At 46.5% G+C, this 16,422-nt stretch overlaps 2 protein-coding genes across 3 annotated transcripts in view; both read right to left on the bottom strand.

Annotated features, from left to right (window-relative positions):
• The window catches only part of LOC121578748 (constitutive coactivator of PPAR-gamma-like protein 1 homolog), a 71,726-nt gene extending 66,572 nt beyond the window's left edge, over positions 1-5,154 (bottom strand). Inside the window, 1 exon segment of the mRNA XM_045223647.1 lies at positions 4,381-5,154. Within this exon segment, the coding sequence (XP_045079582.1) occupies positions 4,381-4,854 (474 nt within the window). The 5' untranslated portion in view covers positions 4,855-5,154.
• A 3,828-nt stretch (positions 5,155-8,982) lies between these two features.
• Positions 8,983-16,422, bottom strand: part of cass4 (Cas scaffold protein family member 4) — a gene marked incomplete at its 5' end in the record, with an annotated part of 34,236 nt that continues 26,796 nt past the window's right edge. The window contains 5 exon segments of one of the 2 annotated variants that reach the window (XM_045223645.1): positions 8,983-10,047; positions 12,047-12,512; positions 12,775-13,730; positions 14,226-14,354; positions 14,709-14,795. In XM_045223645.1, coding sequence (XP_045079580.1) covers positions 9,406-10,047; positions 12,047-12,512; positions 12,775-13,730; positions 14,226-14,354; positions 14,709-14,795 — 2,280 coding nt within the window. 2 annotated transcript variants of the gene reach the window in all.

The following is a 16,422-nucleotide window of genomic DNA, read 5'->3' as shown; positions in this document are numbered from 1 at the left end:
GCAGGTTCACACTGAGCACATGTGACAGACGTGACAGAGTCTGGAGACGCCGTGGAGAACATTCTGCTGCCTGCAACATCCTCCAGCATGACCGGTTTGGCGGTGGGTCAGTCATGGTGTGGGGTGGCATTTCTTTGGGGGCCGCACAGCCCTCCATGTGCTCGCCAGAGGTAGCCTGACTGCCATTAGGTACCGAGATGAGATCCTCAGACCCCTTGTGAGACCATATGCTGGTGCGGTTGGCCCTGGGTTCCTCCTAATGCAAGACAATGCTAGACCTCATGTGGCTGGAGTGTGTCAGCAGTTCCTGCAAGAGGAAGGCGTTGATGCTATGGACTGGCCCGCCCGTTCCCCAGCCCTGAATCCAATTGAGCACATCTGGAACATCATGTCTCGCTCCATCCACCAACGCCACGTTGCACCACAGACTGTCCAGGAGTTGGCGGATGCTTTAGTCCAGGTCTGGGAGGAGATCCCTCAGGAGACCATCCGCCACCTCATCAGGAGCATGCCCAGGTGTTGTAGGGAGGTCATACAGGCACGTGGAGGCCACACACACTACTGAGCCTCATTTTGACTTGTTTTAAGGACATTACATCAAAGTTGGATCAGCCTGTGGTTTTCCACTTTAATTTTGAGGGTGACTCCAAATCCAGACCTCCATGGGTTGATAAATTTGATTTCCATTGATACTTTTTTTGTGATTTTGTTGTCAGCACATTCAACTATGTAAAGAAAAAAGTATTTAATAAGATTATTTCATTCATTCAGATCTAGGATGTGTTATTTTAGTGTTCCCTTTATCTTTTTGAGCAGTGTATAAATTCCAGTCATACTTGATCAAAGGCCTTTTCAAAGTCATCTATGAATACCAAGCTGGTTTCCCAGATTTGTCATAGTGTTCTATTGTTTCTAGTACTTATCTTGTAAAAAACCTGTCTGATTAGAATGAATAACATCCGACAATACCTTTTTAATTCTATGCGCTATGCATTTTGCTAGGATTTTGTCATCACAACACTGAAGTGTAAAGGGTCTCCAGTTTTTTTTAGGTGGACTGGATCTTTATATTTACCACCTGGGTCCTGTTTCAGTAACAGTGAAATCAGACCTTCTTGCTGAGTATCTGATAGTCTACCATTTTTATAGGGGCGGTTAAAACATGTTAATAACGGACCTGAGTACATCGACAAATATTTGATATACCTCAACTGGTATGCCATCCAGCCCTGGAATTTTCCTGGACTTGAAGGCTTTAATTGCATCTAGAAGTAACCCCTCTGTAATTAGGCCTTCACATGAGTCTTTCTGTGTAGACTATTAATATAATAAAATCCTTACAATTTAGTTAATTTTACATTATCAATAGAAAAAAAATCTCTACAATTAACTTCAGTTAGTGGAAATGGAGGAGACAAATGAAAACATATGCTTAAAGTACTTTGCTACCTCTTTCAAAATATTGTTTGGTGAATCATGGATGATGCCGTCATTTGTAACAAGTTACTGTAAAAAAAAAAAAATGGGTTGAAAAATTACAAAATAATTTGGTGCATTTTTTCCCCCATATTCCATCCAGTTTGCTTTATTTTTATAATATATTACACTTGATCTTTCTTGAATAAGTTCCTCCATTTCTTTTTGTTTTTACTCTAACGTATTCTGTGCCTCTATGTTACAGTTTTTATTGCTATCTATCTGTACTGTTAGACTTTCTATTTCCTTTAAGATTAACTATTTTGACCTAAATTGCTTTTGTTTTAAAGATGAGTATTGAATTCCAAAGCCTCTAAAGGCACATTTAAAAGTGTCCCATACAATAAGGGGATATGCTGTACCTATGTTATGTAGGGAAACGTCAGTTAAAAACGATTCTGTCCTGGTTAAAAACAAGTGATCATCCAATTTTTACGTATGCGTGGTCCTCTGTAGCTCAATTGGTAGAGCAGGGCGCTTGTAATGCCAGGGTAGTGGGTTCGATCCCCGGGACCACCCATACGTAAAAATTTATGCGCACATGACTGTAAGTCGCTTTGGATAAAAGCGTCTGCTAAATGGCATATTATTATTATTTATTATAATAGGCTTTGATTAAATGTCCAATATCCTCGCCCACGTGGACATTCAGTAAGAGTAATGTGTATACCAATTATTTGATGGTCTGACCGCATTCTGTCCCCCTATCAACACTTAACTTTCGGTGCCAGCGAAAATGACATAAGAGAGTAGTCAAGACGACTAGCTTGGTTGAGTCTCCGCCTAGTCTGGCTCGTTGCTAGAGCAAGGCCTTCATAACACTGTAGTCTGGCTCGTTGCTAGAGCAAGGCCTTCATAACACTGTAGTCTGGCTCGTTGCTAGAGCAAGGCCTTCATAACACTGTAGTCTGGCTCGTTGCTAGAGCAAGGCCTTCATAACACTGTAGTCTGGCTCGTTGCAAGAGCAAGGCCTTCATAACACTGTAGTCTGGCTCGTTGCTAGAGCAAGGCCTTCATAACACTGTAGTCTGGCTCGTTGCTAGAGCAAGGCCTTCATAACACTGTAGTCTGGCTCGTTGCTAGAGCAAGGCCTTTATTCCGTGAATCCCTGGTGCAGGTCCAGTTTGTCTAATATGTACATTTCAGAGAGATGCAACATGGCAGACTGGCAGGGTCAGAGGCAGGGAGGGAGGGTGGGTGAAATGCAGGGGGAGGGTCAGAGGCAGGGAGGGACGGTCAGAGGCAGGGAGGGTCAGTGGCAGGGAGGGAGGGTGGAAGGAGGGTGAGAGGCAGGGAGGGAGGCAGTGAGGGTGGCAGTGAGGGTGAGAGGAGGGAGGGTCAGAGGAAGGGAGGGAGAGACAGGGGGAGAAGGCAGGAAGGCAGGAGGGTGAGAGGGAGGAGGGTCAGAGGAAGGGAGGGAGAGAGGCAGGGAGGGAGAGGCAGGGAGGGAGGCAGTGAGGGTGAGAGGGAGGAGGGTCAGAGGAAGGGAGGGAGAGAGGCAGGGAGGGAGAGAGGCAGGGAGGGAGAGAGGCAGGGAGGGAGGGAGGGAGAGAGGGTGAGAGGGAGAGAGGGAGGGTGAGAAGCAGGGAGAGAGGGAGGGTGAGAGGGAGAGAGGGCGGGTGAGAAGCAGGGAAGGAAGCTGAGACGAAGGTAGGGTGAGAGGGAGGGTCCTAGAGTTGAACCAGCAGGCCTGTGGGCTGGGAAAGGATCATGGAGCCCTCCCAGCAGTGACGGTGCCATGCCAGGGACGGACAGCCAATCGCAGGGACAGCCTCCCAGGGACAGCCAATAGCCACTGATTCCAGACAGCCTATAGAACCGCTGAAAGGGTGGGACTTCCAGTTCAGTCGAACACTGAACAGGACACCAGTGAAACTTTGTTATGGACTCTGTCTCGCCTAACACATACAATGATTGTCTAGATTGAATGTTTTGTCTAGGATTTTGGGGGGAGTGAGCATTGATTTCTGGATGAGACATTGCACAAAACTATAGTATATTTGGTGGATTGTTCAGTGTCATACTGAACACACAAAAAAAGTATGTTTTGCTTATAGCTGCAATTTGTAACTTGTTGGGCAACCTGACCAAATTCACATAGAAATGTAAGTTGTAGATCTGTCATTCTCATTGAAAGTAAGTCTAAGAGGTGGTAGATATGTTCTATGTGGTCCTCTGTAGCTCAATTGGCATGGCGCTTGTAACGCCAGGGTAGTGGGTTCGATCCCCGGGACCACCCGTACATAAAATGTATGCACACATGACTAAGTCGCTTTGGATAAAAGCGTCTGCTAAATGGCATATTATATTATTATTATATTATTCATAGTGAGTTCCTGTGCTTTCATTGCACTTTCAGTTACACTGTGACCAAGAGACAATACAAGTACTTTTATGTACAGCCCTCCTTGATTAAGAACTAAATGCCTGAGAAAGAGAGAGACTGCAGCAAAAAAAAAATATATTGTATCTAGTTATCTTGGATACCTAATTACGTGTCTACTGTTTTAATTCCTGGAGTTTTAGTTAGGTCAAGTCGTGCAAAATGTCGATCTGACCTTGCATGAACTTTGGGTAAATGCACGGATTGCAATGTTAAACGTTGTTTTTGTGTCGAGTAAATTTATAGGAAGGCCCGGCCTTATCCAAGTTCTCACTTGATAGGCTACTAGTTTTGCGCTTGCCTGGTTAACATGGCTAACTGGCAGTAGCTTGTTCGCCATCCATCACAATTATCCAAGTTCCGAAAAGGTTCGTTAAGATTCAGACAAGTATAAGTCTCTGCTAGTAGTTGACAGCTCGCTAGATAACATCCATAACACTAGCTTGCTAGATAGCAAGGTAAACTAGCCAGCCAGCTACATTTGGGAGGAAAAGCACCGAGCGGCCGGCTAGCTAACTTACCCCAATGTGGAACCTGAGTAGGGCCAGCCGGATACAATGGACCATGCACACCGGGGGAAGGAACCAGACCTTCGGCGGAGGGGTCCCCTTATTCTGGATGTGGCTGACAATCTGCTGAGCCGTCTGTCTCTCGTTCACCTGTCGTTTGACCCACTCGTGAAGACGGCCCTTCTCCATGGCGCCATTGAAGCACACCAACAGCTCAATGTTACCGTTGAAGCAGGCCTTGGCGAGGGCGGCCAGGTACCCAAGCATGTGGTTCCACTGCCCGCCGCTCACCCAGTCGGTGTAGAAGCCCCCATAGAGCCGGTGGAGGCAGTTCTCCGCGTCAACCAGCAGCCGTAGCGGGCTTTGAGGTGGTCTCTGCCTGCCTCCTCCGACGAGACTGCCCCGGGCTAGCTTCTGGAGCTCCACCGGTACCACGGCAGTAGGGCAGTGCTTTTCTATGTATTCTTGGAAACCTTGCACACCCATGATGACTGTCTTTAAAAAAAGAGCGATTGCAACCAAAAACTGTTTAAAAACCGAGTAAAATAGCTCAGTAAAACTGGAGAAGAGAGAGGGGGGTGGTTCCAAGTTGCTAGCTAGCTTCTCTCCCCCGTGACAGTTAAAACCAATTGTATGTCTAAGGCAGTTGTTGCAATGGTTGAATCCAAAATAAACGAAATCGGGTTGCTACTGATGCATGAACTGTTTTTTGGTGATTTATTTTTTTGGTTCATGGTTAGCCGCCGCCGCCATGTGCCTTCTCACCGAGCCATATCTGTGGATGTGTGTCGGTCTGTGGCAGAGAAAGAAGCACAGTGACGCAAGGACACGTACCGCCGTGCCCCAGAGAGAGGAGGAGTCCGTGGGTATGAATGACAACCTGTTGTTCCTAGCCATTCAAATGAAAGCAGGGTGGCAAAGGAAGGATTTTCATGTCAAATCCATTAAATATGGGGATACATGACAACCGCACACAGAGCAAACATGGTGAGAAATGGGTTCTGAAGTTGCCCACACAGATAAACTTTCCTGTCCTGTAGAGTATTTATTGTGCCCCAACTCCCAAAGGATACACTGTTCTGGTCTATTCATGTCAACCAGGTATGGGGCAGGCAGGCAATCTCTCTCCAAAAGCTGTTTATTGTTGAGGGACTCAATACCACCTGAGGGCGATAGAGTTCTAATGTGTTGTCTGTCTGTTTCCTGTGTTTTGACTGTGTTGTCTGTCTGTTGCTGTGTTTTGACTGTGTTGTCTGTCTGTTGCTGTGTTTTGACTGTGTTGTCGGTCTGTTGCTGTGTTTTGACTGTGTTGTCTGTCTGTTGCTGTGTTTTGACTGTGTTGTCTGTCTGTGGCTGTGTTTTGACTGTGTTGTCTGTCTGTTGCTGTGTTTTGACTGTGTTGTCTGCATAATGTATGTTGCTGTGTTTTGACTGTGTTGTCTGCATAATGTATGTTGCTGTGTTTTGACTGTGTTGACTGTCTGTTGCTGTGTTTTGACTGTGTTGTCTGTCTGTTGCTGTGTTTTGACTGTGTTGTCTGCATAATGTCTGTTGCTGTGTTTTGACTGTGTTGTCTGTCTGTTGCTGTGTTTTGACTGTGTTGTCTGCATAATGTATGTTGCTGTGTTTTGACTGTGTTGTCTGTCTGTTGCTGTGTTTTGACCGTGTTGTCTGTCTGTTGCTGTGTTTTGACTGTGTTGTCTGTCTGTGGCTGTGTTTTGACTGTGTTGTCTGTCTGTTGCTGTGTTTTGACTGTGTTGTCTGTCTGTTGCTGTGTTTTGACTGTGTTGTCGGTCTGTTGCTGTGTTTTGACTGTGTTGTCTGTCTGTTGCTGTGTTTTGACTGTGTTGTCTGTCTGTGGCTGTGTTTTGACTGTGTTGTCTGTCTGTTGCTGTGTTTTGACTGTGTTGTCTGCATAATGTATGTTGCTGTGTTTTGACTGTGTTGTCTGCATAATGTATGTTGCTGTGTTTTGACTGTGTTGACTGTCTGTTGCTGTGTTTTGACTGTGTTGTCTGTCTGTTGCTGTGTTTTGACTGTGTTGTCTGCATAATGTCTGTTGCTGTGTTTTGACTGTGTTGTCTGTCTGTTGCTGTGTTTTGACTGTGTTGTCTGCATAATGTATGTTGCTGTGTTTTGACTGTGTTGTCTGTCTGTTGCTGTGTTTTGACCGTGTTGTCTGTCTGTTGCTGTGTTTTGACTGTGTTGTCTGTCTGTTGCTGTGTTTTGACTGTGTTGTCTGTCTGTTGCTGTGTTTTGACTGTGTTGTCTGTCTGTTGCTGTGTTTTGACTGTGTTGTCTGCATAATGTCTGTTGCTGTGTTTTGACTGTGTTGTCTGTCTGTTGCTGTGTTTTGACTGTGTTGTCTGCATAATGTATGTTGCTGTGTTTTGACTGTGTTGTCTGCCTATTGTCTGTTGCTGTGTTTTGACTGTGTTGTCTGCATATTGTCTGTTGCTGTGTTTTGACTGTGTTGTCTGTCTGTTGCTGTGTTTTGACTGTGTCTGTCTGTTGCTGTGTTTTGACTGTGTTGTCTGCATAATGTATGTTGCTGTGTTTTGACTGTGTTGTCTGCATAATGTCTGTTGCTGTGTTTTGACTGTGTTGTCTGTCTGTTGCTGTGTTTTGACTGTGTTGTCTGCATAATGTATGTTGCTGTGTTTTGACTGTGTTGTCTGCCTATTGTCTGTTGCTGTGTTTTGACTGTGTTGTCTGCATAATGTATGTTGCTGTGTTTTGACTGTGTTGACTGTCTGTTGCTGTGTTTTGACTGTTGTCTGGCTGTTGCTGTGTTTTGACTGTGTTGTCTGCATAATGTCTGTTGCTGTGTTTTGACTGTGTTGTCTGTCTGTTGCTGTGTTTTGACTGTGTTGTCTGCATAATGTATGTTGCTGTGTTTTGACTGTGTTGTCTGTCTGTTGCTGTGTTTTGACCGTGTTGTCTGTCTGTTGCTGTGTTTTGACTGTGTTGTCTGTCTGTTGCTGTGTTTTGACTGTGTTGTCTGTCTGTTGCTGTGTTTTGACTGTGTTGTCTGCATAATGTCTGTTGCTGTGTTTTGACTGTGTTGTCTGTCTGTTGCTGTGTTTTGACTGTGTTGTCTGCATAATGTATGTTGCTGTGTTTTGACTATGTTGTCTGCCTATTGTCTGTTGCTGTGTTTTGACTGTGTTGTCTGCCTATTGTCTGTTGCTGTGTTTTGACTGTGTTGTCTGCATATTGTCTGTTGCTGTGTTTTGACTGTGTTTACATTTTACATTTTAGTCATTTAGCAGACGCTCTTATCCAGAGCGACTTACAGTTAGTGCATACATTTTTTTTCTTCTTCATACCCCCTGTGGGAATCGAACCCACAACCCTGGCGTTGCAAACGCCATGCTCTATCAACTGAGCTACATCCCTGCCGGCCATTCCCTCCCCTACCCTGGACAACGCTGGGCCAATTGCACGCCGCCCCATGGGTCTCCCGGTCGCGGCAGGCTACGACAGAGCCTGGTGTTGTTTGCATATTGGCTGTGTGTGTTTTGACTGTGTTGTCTGTGTGTGTGTTGTCTGTGTTGCTGTGTGTTTTGACTGTGTTGTCTGTGTTGCTGTGTGTTTTGCTATGATACAAAATGGTCAAAACAGGACTGTAACACAATGACCTTTCTGATCCTTAGTATACCTCATATTCAGAACACAGACCAAAACCACTGAAGCAATATAAATGTTTTTATTTTTTTTATCTCATTAAGCTGTGATTTAAAAACAATTCTTTCCAACTATTTAATAATCTCAATCATATTTTAAGATCAGGAATGCACTAAATGGTATTTTGAGAAGGCTATGTACATACGGTTGTAGAGGGATGTAGGTTAACTGGGTTGGTACAGAAACAGTGAAACAGAATACAGTCAAAATATTCTACTACAATATTCAGGCCATTGATATTGAAGTCAATTATACAAGTAATAACATATCCCTATGGTATACATGTCACATACGATTACATACAATGTCTTGGTAAATACATTTTAGATTTTTGCTTGATCAAATTCCATCTTAAATGTGCAATTAGTTTTTATTAGTCTGCATGTCCTCTGGGGAAATGTTATTTGAGGTCCTTTTTCCAATAACACGAATGGCACAATGGTTGCAGAGCGGGCCAGTCTCCCTAAAAGGCGCTGCATGGTCACCTCCCGAGTGGCGCAGTGGTCTAAGGCACTGCATCGCATTGCTAGCTGTGCCACTAGAGATCCTGGTTCGAATCCAGGCTCTGTCGTAGCCGGCCGCGACCGGGAGACCCATGGGGCGGCGCACAATTGGCCCAGCGTCGTCCAGGGTAGGGGAGGGAATAGCCGGCAGGGATGTAGCTCAGTTGGTAGAGCGTGGCGTTTGCAACGCCAGGGTTGTGGGTTCGACTCCCACGAGGGGCCAGTATGAAAAAATAAAAAATTCATGTATGCACTCACTAACTGTAAGTCGCTCTGGATAAGAGCGTCTGCTAAATGACCAAAAAATAAAAAAAATATTTTTTTTAGGATGATACGGCCTCTGCAGAAGTCAGGGCATTCAGACTTCTTGCGCTTCGCCGAGCAGTTGTGAAGGAAGTTGTCAAGGAAGTGAGTTTGTGTTTATACAGGACGTCCCGCCCTCACGTACCGTCAACCAATCATGTCAATGCGGCGCTATACGGAGCCCTCCGCATTGTTAACAAATTTGGCCGGCCTACGGCGATGCAGTACGGAGCTCAATTTGGCCTCTGCATGCATCCAGAGGCTCCGCAATTGCATCACACCATCCATACGGCACCTCCGACCACATTTTCAGATCAAGCATAAATTGGCTTTTAGAGCTCCGGTGACTAGGAAACTACAGACAAACATGAACGTCGGCTATGGAGCACCTGCTGCGTGTTGATGAACGGTGCAGATTCAACACTATGGCAATGTTCTGTGGTCAGAGGGGAGAGGACAGCTTTTAACTGTTCATCAGCACTGGTCTGTTGCGTCCTTAAGATAAAGGTCTGTCTCTAGACTATAAAATAAGAGTCTGTCTCTCTCAGAGGTCCAGAGAGATCCTGAAGTGCTGTGCTCTCTGAGCCAGCTCCTTGGCAAAGTCCTGGGCCTCCTGCAGAGGAGGTCTCTCAGGGTAATGCAGCGCGGCCTTCTTGGTGGCTATTGCCAGCTGCTTTAACAGGGCACACAGATGGTTGGCCTTACACAGCAGGACCTGGCTCTGGCTCTGGCTGGGCCCCAACCCTGACTCCGACACCGACCCAGGCTCCCCTCTCTGGGCCTCTCGGCACAGCGTGTCCACCAGCCGCTTGCCTACCATGATGACCAGCTTGCTGTGGGAGATGAACTTCTCCGGGGGCTGGCTGTCCAGCAGGCTGGTGATGAGCACACCGATTGCCTTCTGCAGTGCCCCGAAGTACAGCCGGCAATGTTCTGACACGGTGGGCTGTCTCTTAGGGCTGTCTACCTGGGAGTTAAAGGACTTCGCAGGGCTAGGGGTGTCAGAGACGTGGGGCTCAGACTGAGAGGGCCTCCTAGCGGACAGGGAGCCCTGGGGCTCAGAGGTCCTCCTGGGGGCGTCACCAGAGTCAGACATGGAGGGCTTCCTAGGGGACAGGGGTTCTGAAGACCTCCTAGGGCCGTCCACACAGACCTGGGGCTCAGAGACATGACGCTTCTGGTCCTCCTGGGGGGAGAGGAAGAAAGGAGGGGGGTAGGGGGAGGAACAAGAGGGGAAGAGGGAGGGAGGAGGGAGGTAGAGAGAGGGAGGGAGGTAGAGAGAGGGGAGGGAGGAGGGAGGTAGAGATAGGGGAGGGAGGTAGAGAGAGGGGAGGGAGGAGGGAGGTAGAGAGAGGGGAGGGAGGAGGGAGGTAGAGAGAGGGGAGGGAGGTAGAGAGAGGGGAGGGAGGTAGAGAGGGGGGAGGGAGGTAGAGAGGGAGGAGGGAGGTAGAGAGAGGGGAGAGAGGAGGGAGGTAGAGAGAGGGGAGAGAGGAGGGAGGTAGAGAGAGAGAGGGTATAAAGAAAGATGGTTAGTTAGACAGACAGACATCCTGTTCCCTCAGGGGAATCTCACCAGTAGAGGAAGAGAAATAAAGCTGAAGCTTCCCAGGCTGCCTGTAATTATAAGGTACGCTGCTAATATCTCCACCACTAATACCTAGCTCCCACTGAGGAGTGGCAGGCGCTGCTGTGTGTTGGACAGTCTACAGTATTTGAGGCTTTTCTGTGAGTTTCAGTACTTGACTATAAGAAATGCATTCCTCTGAGCATCGGGAAAGTCTCACCTTAGGCTTGATGGAAGTGATTTTGGGTTTCTGTTTTCCCAGGACTTTAATTTGTTGTTTTTCAAACTCTTTCTTCATTTGAAAAAGAGAGCAATGCTTTACTTTCAATTTTCTACATCTGGATCAAGATACAGCATTATGAATGGGTGTTATATCAAGCTGTGCCTTTGAAGTCTATAGAAATATAATGACCCTGTAAAGGCTGTTTTACAGTTGTCAAATGGTCTACAGACGTGTTAGACCAAGTAGAAACCAGCCTTAAACTAGTAAAGAGAAAGCTTTATTTGTACTTTTCTAAATCAGGATCAAGATACAGAACTATGAATGTGTGTCATATCAAGCTTTGCAAATCTTCAGATATATAATGGTCCAGATAACCAATGACTAACCTGTACCTGGATATATAATGGTCCAGATAACCAATGACTAACCTGTACCTGGATATATAATGGTCCAGATAACCAATGACTAACCTGTACCTGGATATATAATGGTCCAGATAACCAATGACTAACCTGTACCTGGATATATAATGGTCCAGATAACCAATGACTAACCTGTACCTGGATATATAATGGTCCAGATAACCAATGACTAACCTGTACCTGGATATATAATGGTCCAGATAACCAATGACTAACCTGTACCTGGATATATAATGGTCCAGATAACCAATGACTAACCTGTACCTGGATATATAATGGTCCAGATAACCAATGACTAACCTGTACCTGGATATATAATGGTCCAGATAACCAATGACTAACCTGTACCTGGATATATAATGGTCCAGATAACCAATGACTAACCTGTACCTGGATATATAATGGTCCAGATAACCAATGACTAACCTGTACCTGGATATATAATGGTCCAGATAACCAATGACCCCCCTAACCTGTACCTGGATATATAATGGTCCAGATAACCAATGACTAACCTGTACCTGGATATATAATGGTCCAGATAACCAATGACTAACCTGTACCTGGATATATAATGGTCCAGATAACCAATGACTAACCTGTACCTGGATATATAATGGTCCAGATAACCAATGACTAACCTGTACCTGGATATATAATGGTCCAGATAACCAATGACTAACCTGTACCTGGATATATAATGGTCCAGATAACCAATGACTAACCTGTACCTGGATATATAATGGTCCAGATAACCAATGACTAACCTGTACCTGGATATATAATGGTCCAGATAACCAATTACTAACCTGTACCTGGATATATAATGGTCCAGATAACCAATTACTAACCTGTACCTGGATATATAATGGTCCAGATAACCAATTACTAACCTGTAGCTGGATATATAATGGTCCAGATAACCAATGACTAACCTGTACCTGGATATATATGGTCCAGATAACCAATGACTAACCTGTACCTGGACACTGTCATGATGATCTGTTCCTGAGTCTTCTCCCTGCTCTGTCCTCTTCTTCACAAACTGACTGGTCGAGGTACTGGTATTATTGCTGGTACTGGGTCCGTCTGCCTCTCTCTTCTCTGTGGGTCGGAACAGCAGCTTGGCGTTGGCATTGACAATGGACACCAGTCTCTTGACGTCCTCGGGGACGGTCCTGGTTACCCTGACGAGGCGGTCCAGCTGGTCTGGGGTGTGGTTCTGAGCGGGATCCTGGGCCAGCAAGGAGAGGGGCCAGCCAGCGACGCCCAGGGAGCTGACGGCCTGCTGCAGGATGATGCCGGAGTCCTCCAACACAGAGAGCTGGCGCTGGAGACGCGCCTGCAGGTTGGAGTCAGTCAGGCGCCGGGCATTACCTTTCACATCCAGTGCAAAGGTCAGGAAGGAGGTCACCGACCCCGCCACGCCCTCTGCTGCAGACCTGGTGGTGGTAGTTGGGAAGAATTAGTGGTAACACTTGTTTTGGATATGGTAGTCCCAAATAGATGGCTTGTGGATGTTCAGTAGATGCTCAACTAACTGTCCACTTTAATACAGCACGTTTCAGACCTTAAGAAGAATAACCTTATTTATATATATAATACTGTACATAAAGGGATTCCTTAAGGCACCATTTTAGGGACTGTTTTGTTCACTGGTCAGAATATTAACAAGAATCATTACTGATCTCATTCTCCACAGACCTGATCTCCGTGAGGTGCTTTCCCAGGTGATCCCTGCTCCTCCAGCGAGAAGAGACGAACTCCATGAGACGCGGCACCTCCCTGCACACCTCCTGCTGTAGGAGGTGCAGCCTGCGACACGCCTCCTCCTGGCTCAGACACACCTCCCGCTGCGGCTCCGGGGAGGAGGAGCACAGCACCAGGGAGTCGGAGGAGGAGGAGGAGGTGGAGGAGGTGGAGGCTGTGCTAATCCTCTGTTTGTCTGATGTTGACCTTCTTCCTCTCTCTTCATCCTCTTCCTGTAGCAGAGTGTCTCCCCTACCAGCCACTAGCCCCAGACGGCCCCTCTGCAGCCTGCCCTGGGGGTTGGGGTGGTCGTAGGTAGGGCCAGAGTTCCCCCGACACTCCAGTGGGACATGGTGTCCTCGCTGGGGGACGGAGACTGAGAGCTGCTCCCGGGGGGGGACAGCGTACACACAGCGCTCCTCATCCGTCTGCCTCTGCCCTGGGGGTCTGTTGTAGAGAGGAGCCCTGGGGAGGACCCTGGGGGGGATGGGGGGGTCCTGGGACCCCTGGGGAGAGGATCTGGGTTTGGGGATGTCGTAGAAGGACTGAGCAGATCCACAGCCCTGAACAGACCAGTTACGGGTCAGAGTGTCGTAGAGCTGGCTGGCAGAGCTCAGGTCCTTGGAGGGCAGGGTGGTGTAGTTCCCAGGCTGGCCACCAGATGGCAGGTGTGTGTAGTACCCAGACTCACCACCAGGCTTCTCAGGAGAGCTGGGCACATCGTAGATCCAGTTTGACTTGCTGGGTTTAGGGAGGGTGCTGTAGCTGCCATGCTGTCTCTGGGGGCTGGTTAAGGGATTGTAGCCTCCGGCCACTAGCCTCTGCTGGGTGTCTGAGGCCGGAGGGCCGGAGAACGGGATAGGGATGTCATAGCTGGGGTCCGGGACCACCGGGGGAGGGACAACATAGACCTGGAGGGGGAGGGGGGGGGGGGACAGGAAGTGAAAGGTGAGTATAGATCACGATGTTACAGTATGTAACACCATATAGGAACTAGAACACTAAAGTGGAAAAGTCAGAGATTACATCATAAAAGAGACCAGGAAGTACACGTGTCATTCAGGTCCATTTATTGGGAGTTGATTTGTCTCTCCCAGTGCAGATGTTCATGGGTTGCAATGTTTCGTCACAATATGTTTTGAAGGTTCTCTTGAGGACCGAATGAACATTGACAAAAGGTAAAGATTTAATCAAAACACGATGACATTTCAAATGGAGACTTCATTGGTAGGAAAACCTTCTGTGATCATTGAGATGTCGCTAGATCGACTTTAGATGCAGTAAGATTGTAGCCTCGTAATTACCAGACTGATTACTGTAGCGAAACAGAGTGTAAGCTTGCGAGATCTGTCTGGTAATAACGAGGCTAGTAAGATTGAGGGGATTGCTAGCTATTTTTGACATACATTGTCCAGGCTGGGACTGGGGCTGGGGCTGCAGCGCCCCCTACTGCCCAGGGTGTCAAACTGTCTCTCCAGCTCATAGGTTGCCATCGACGACGCCGTCTGGGTCAAATGTTGCGGTGTTGTTGATGCCTGTCAATCATTCACACAGTGGTCTATTAGACACCACAACTCAATGTCTTCATTCAGATAATGTACATAAACTGTTGGTACACATTTGTAACAAGTCACCAAGCATGGAAACAGATAGATACAGTCAAGCAGAGCAAAATGAAAGGATGAGAGAGACTCACAGAGAAGACAGGAGAGGAGAGGAGAGGAGAGGAGAGGAGAGGAGAGGAGAGGAGAGGAGAGGAGAGGAGAGAGGAGGAGAGGAGAGGGAGAGAGAGGAGGGAGAGGAGAGGAGAGGAGGAGAGGGAGAGAGGAGGAGAGAGAGGAGAGGAGAGGAGAGGAGAGGAGAGGAGAGGAGAGGAGAAAAAGACTCACAGGGAAGAGAGAGGCTCGTCTAACAATGCCGGGGACATCATATACCTCTCCCTTGGAACAGCCAGAGAACACACTGCTGACAGATGCCTGCAAACAACAACATTACACCATTCATATAATACTATTGGCCGGTTCCCAGACACAGAGCCTAGTCCAGGACAGTACTATTGACCGGTTCCCAGACACAGAGCCTAGTCCAGGACAGAGCATTCTTAATGGAAAGAGGTTTTTAGTCCAGACTAGGTTAAATCTGTGTCTTGGAAACCATCCCAACTCATATAACACAACACATATAACATATAACAACACAACACAACTCATATAACAACACATATAACACAACACATATAACAACACATATAACAACACAACACATATAGCAACACATATAACACAACTCATATAACAACACATATAACAACACAACACATATAACAACACATATAACACCACAACACAACTCATATAACAACACAACACATATAACAACACAACTCATATAACAACACAACACATATAACAACACAACTAATATAACAACACATATAACAACACAACACATATAACAACACATATAACACAACTCATATAACAACACATATAACAACACAACACATATAACAACACAACTCATATAACAACACAACACATATAACAACACAACTCATATAACAACACAACACATATAACAACACAACTAATATAACAACACATATAACAACACAACTAATATAACAACACATATAACAACACAACACATATACAAACAACAATAAACACAATCATATAACAACTCATATAACAACTCATATAACAACACAACTCATATAACAACTCATATAACAACACAATATATAACAACACATATAACAACACAACACATATAGCAACACATATAACACAACTCATATAACAACTCATATAACAACACGTATAACAACACAACACATATAACAACACAACTCAGTCCCTTTATAGGGCTCTGATTAAAAGTAAAGCTTTATATAAGGAATTGGTTCCTATTTTATATGCAGCCTATGTCTTTATGTGCTTGATGGATGTTTTCTCCTGTTTTCTCCCAAATACCCAGAGAGAGAGAGGCACAGACAGGTCCACATCCACATTACACCATGACAGTAACCAGCACTGCTCTGTTCACACACACACTGCGGCCTGTAAACACACAGACAGACCCCACTAACTGACTCCAGGAGACCCCAGAGAGAGAGAGAGAGGTGTTTGTGAGCGTGTAAGTCTGTGTGTATGTATGTGTGTTTGTGTGTGTGTGTGTGTGTGTGTGCGTGCGTGCGTCTGTGTGTGTGTGTGTGTGTGTGTGTGTGTGTGTTTGCAGGCTCATAAAGACTAAAGCTGCATGCCGGTCTCCACAGAGAGACGCAGCTCCCCATCTGGTAACACTTTGGCCAGCGGGGGCTTCAACCTCTAACCCTACCCCCCTAACCCAGACCCCAACCTCTAACCCTACCCCCCCTAACCCAGACCCCAACCTCTAGCTAGCTACCCCCTAACCCAGACCCCAACCTCTAACCCTACCCCCTAACCCAGACCCCAACCTCTAACCCTACCCCCTAACCCAGACCCCAACCTCTCTACTACTCCCAACCCAGACCCCAACCTCTAACCCTACCCCCTAACCCAGACCCCAACCTCTAGCTAGCTACCCCCTAACCCAGACCCCAACCTCTAACCCTACCCC

The sequence above is a fragment of the Coregonus clupeaformis genome, chromosome 12 (assembly GCF_020615455.1).
Source record: "Coregonus clupeaformis isolate EN_2021a chromosome 12, ASM2061545v1, whole genome shotgun sequence".
NCBI lineage: Eukaryota > Metazoa > Chordata > Actinopteri > Salmoniformes > Salmonidae > Coregonus > Coregonus clupeaformis.
This window is presented reverse-complemented; position numbering and strand designations above follow the sequence as displayed.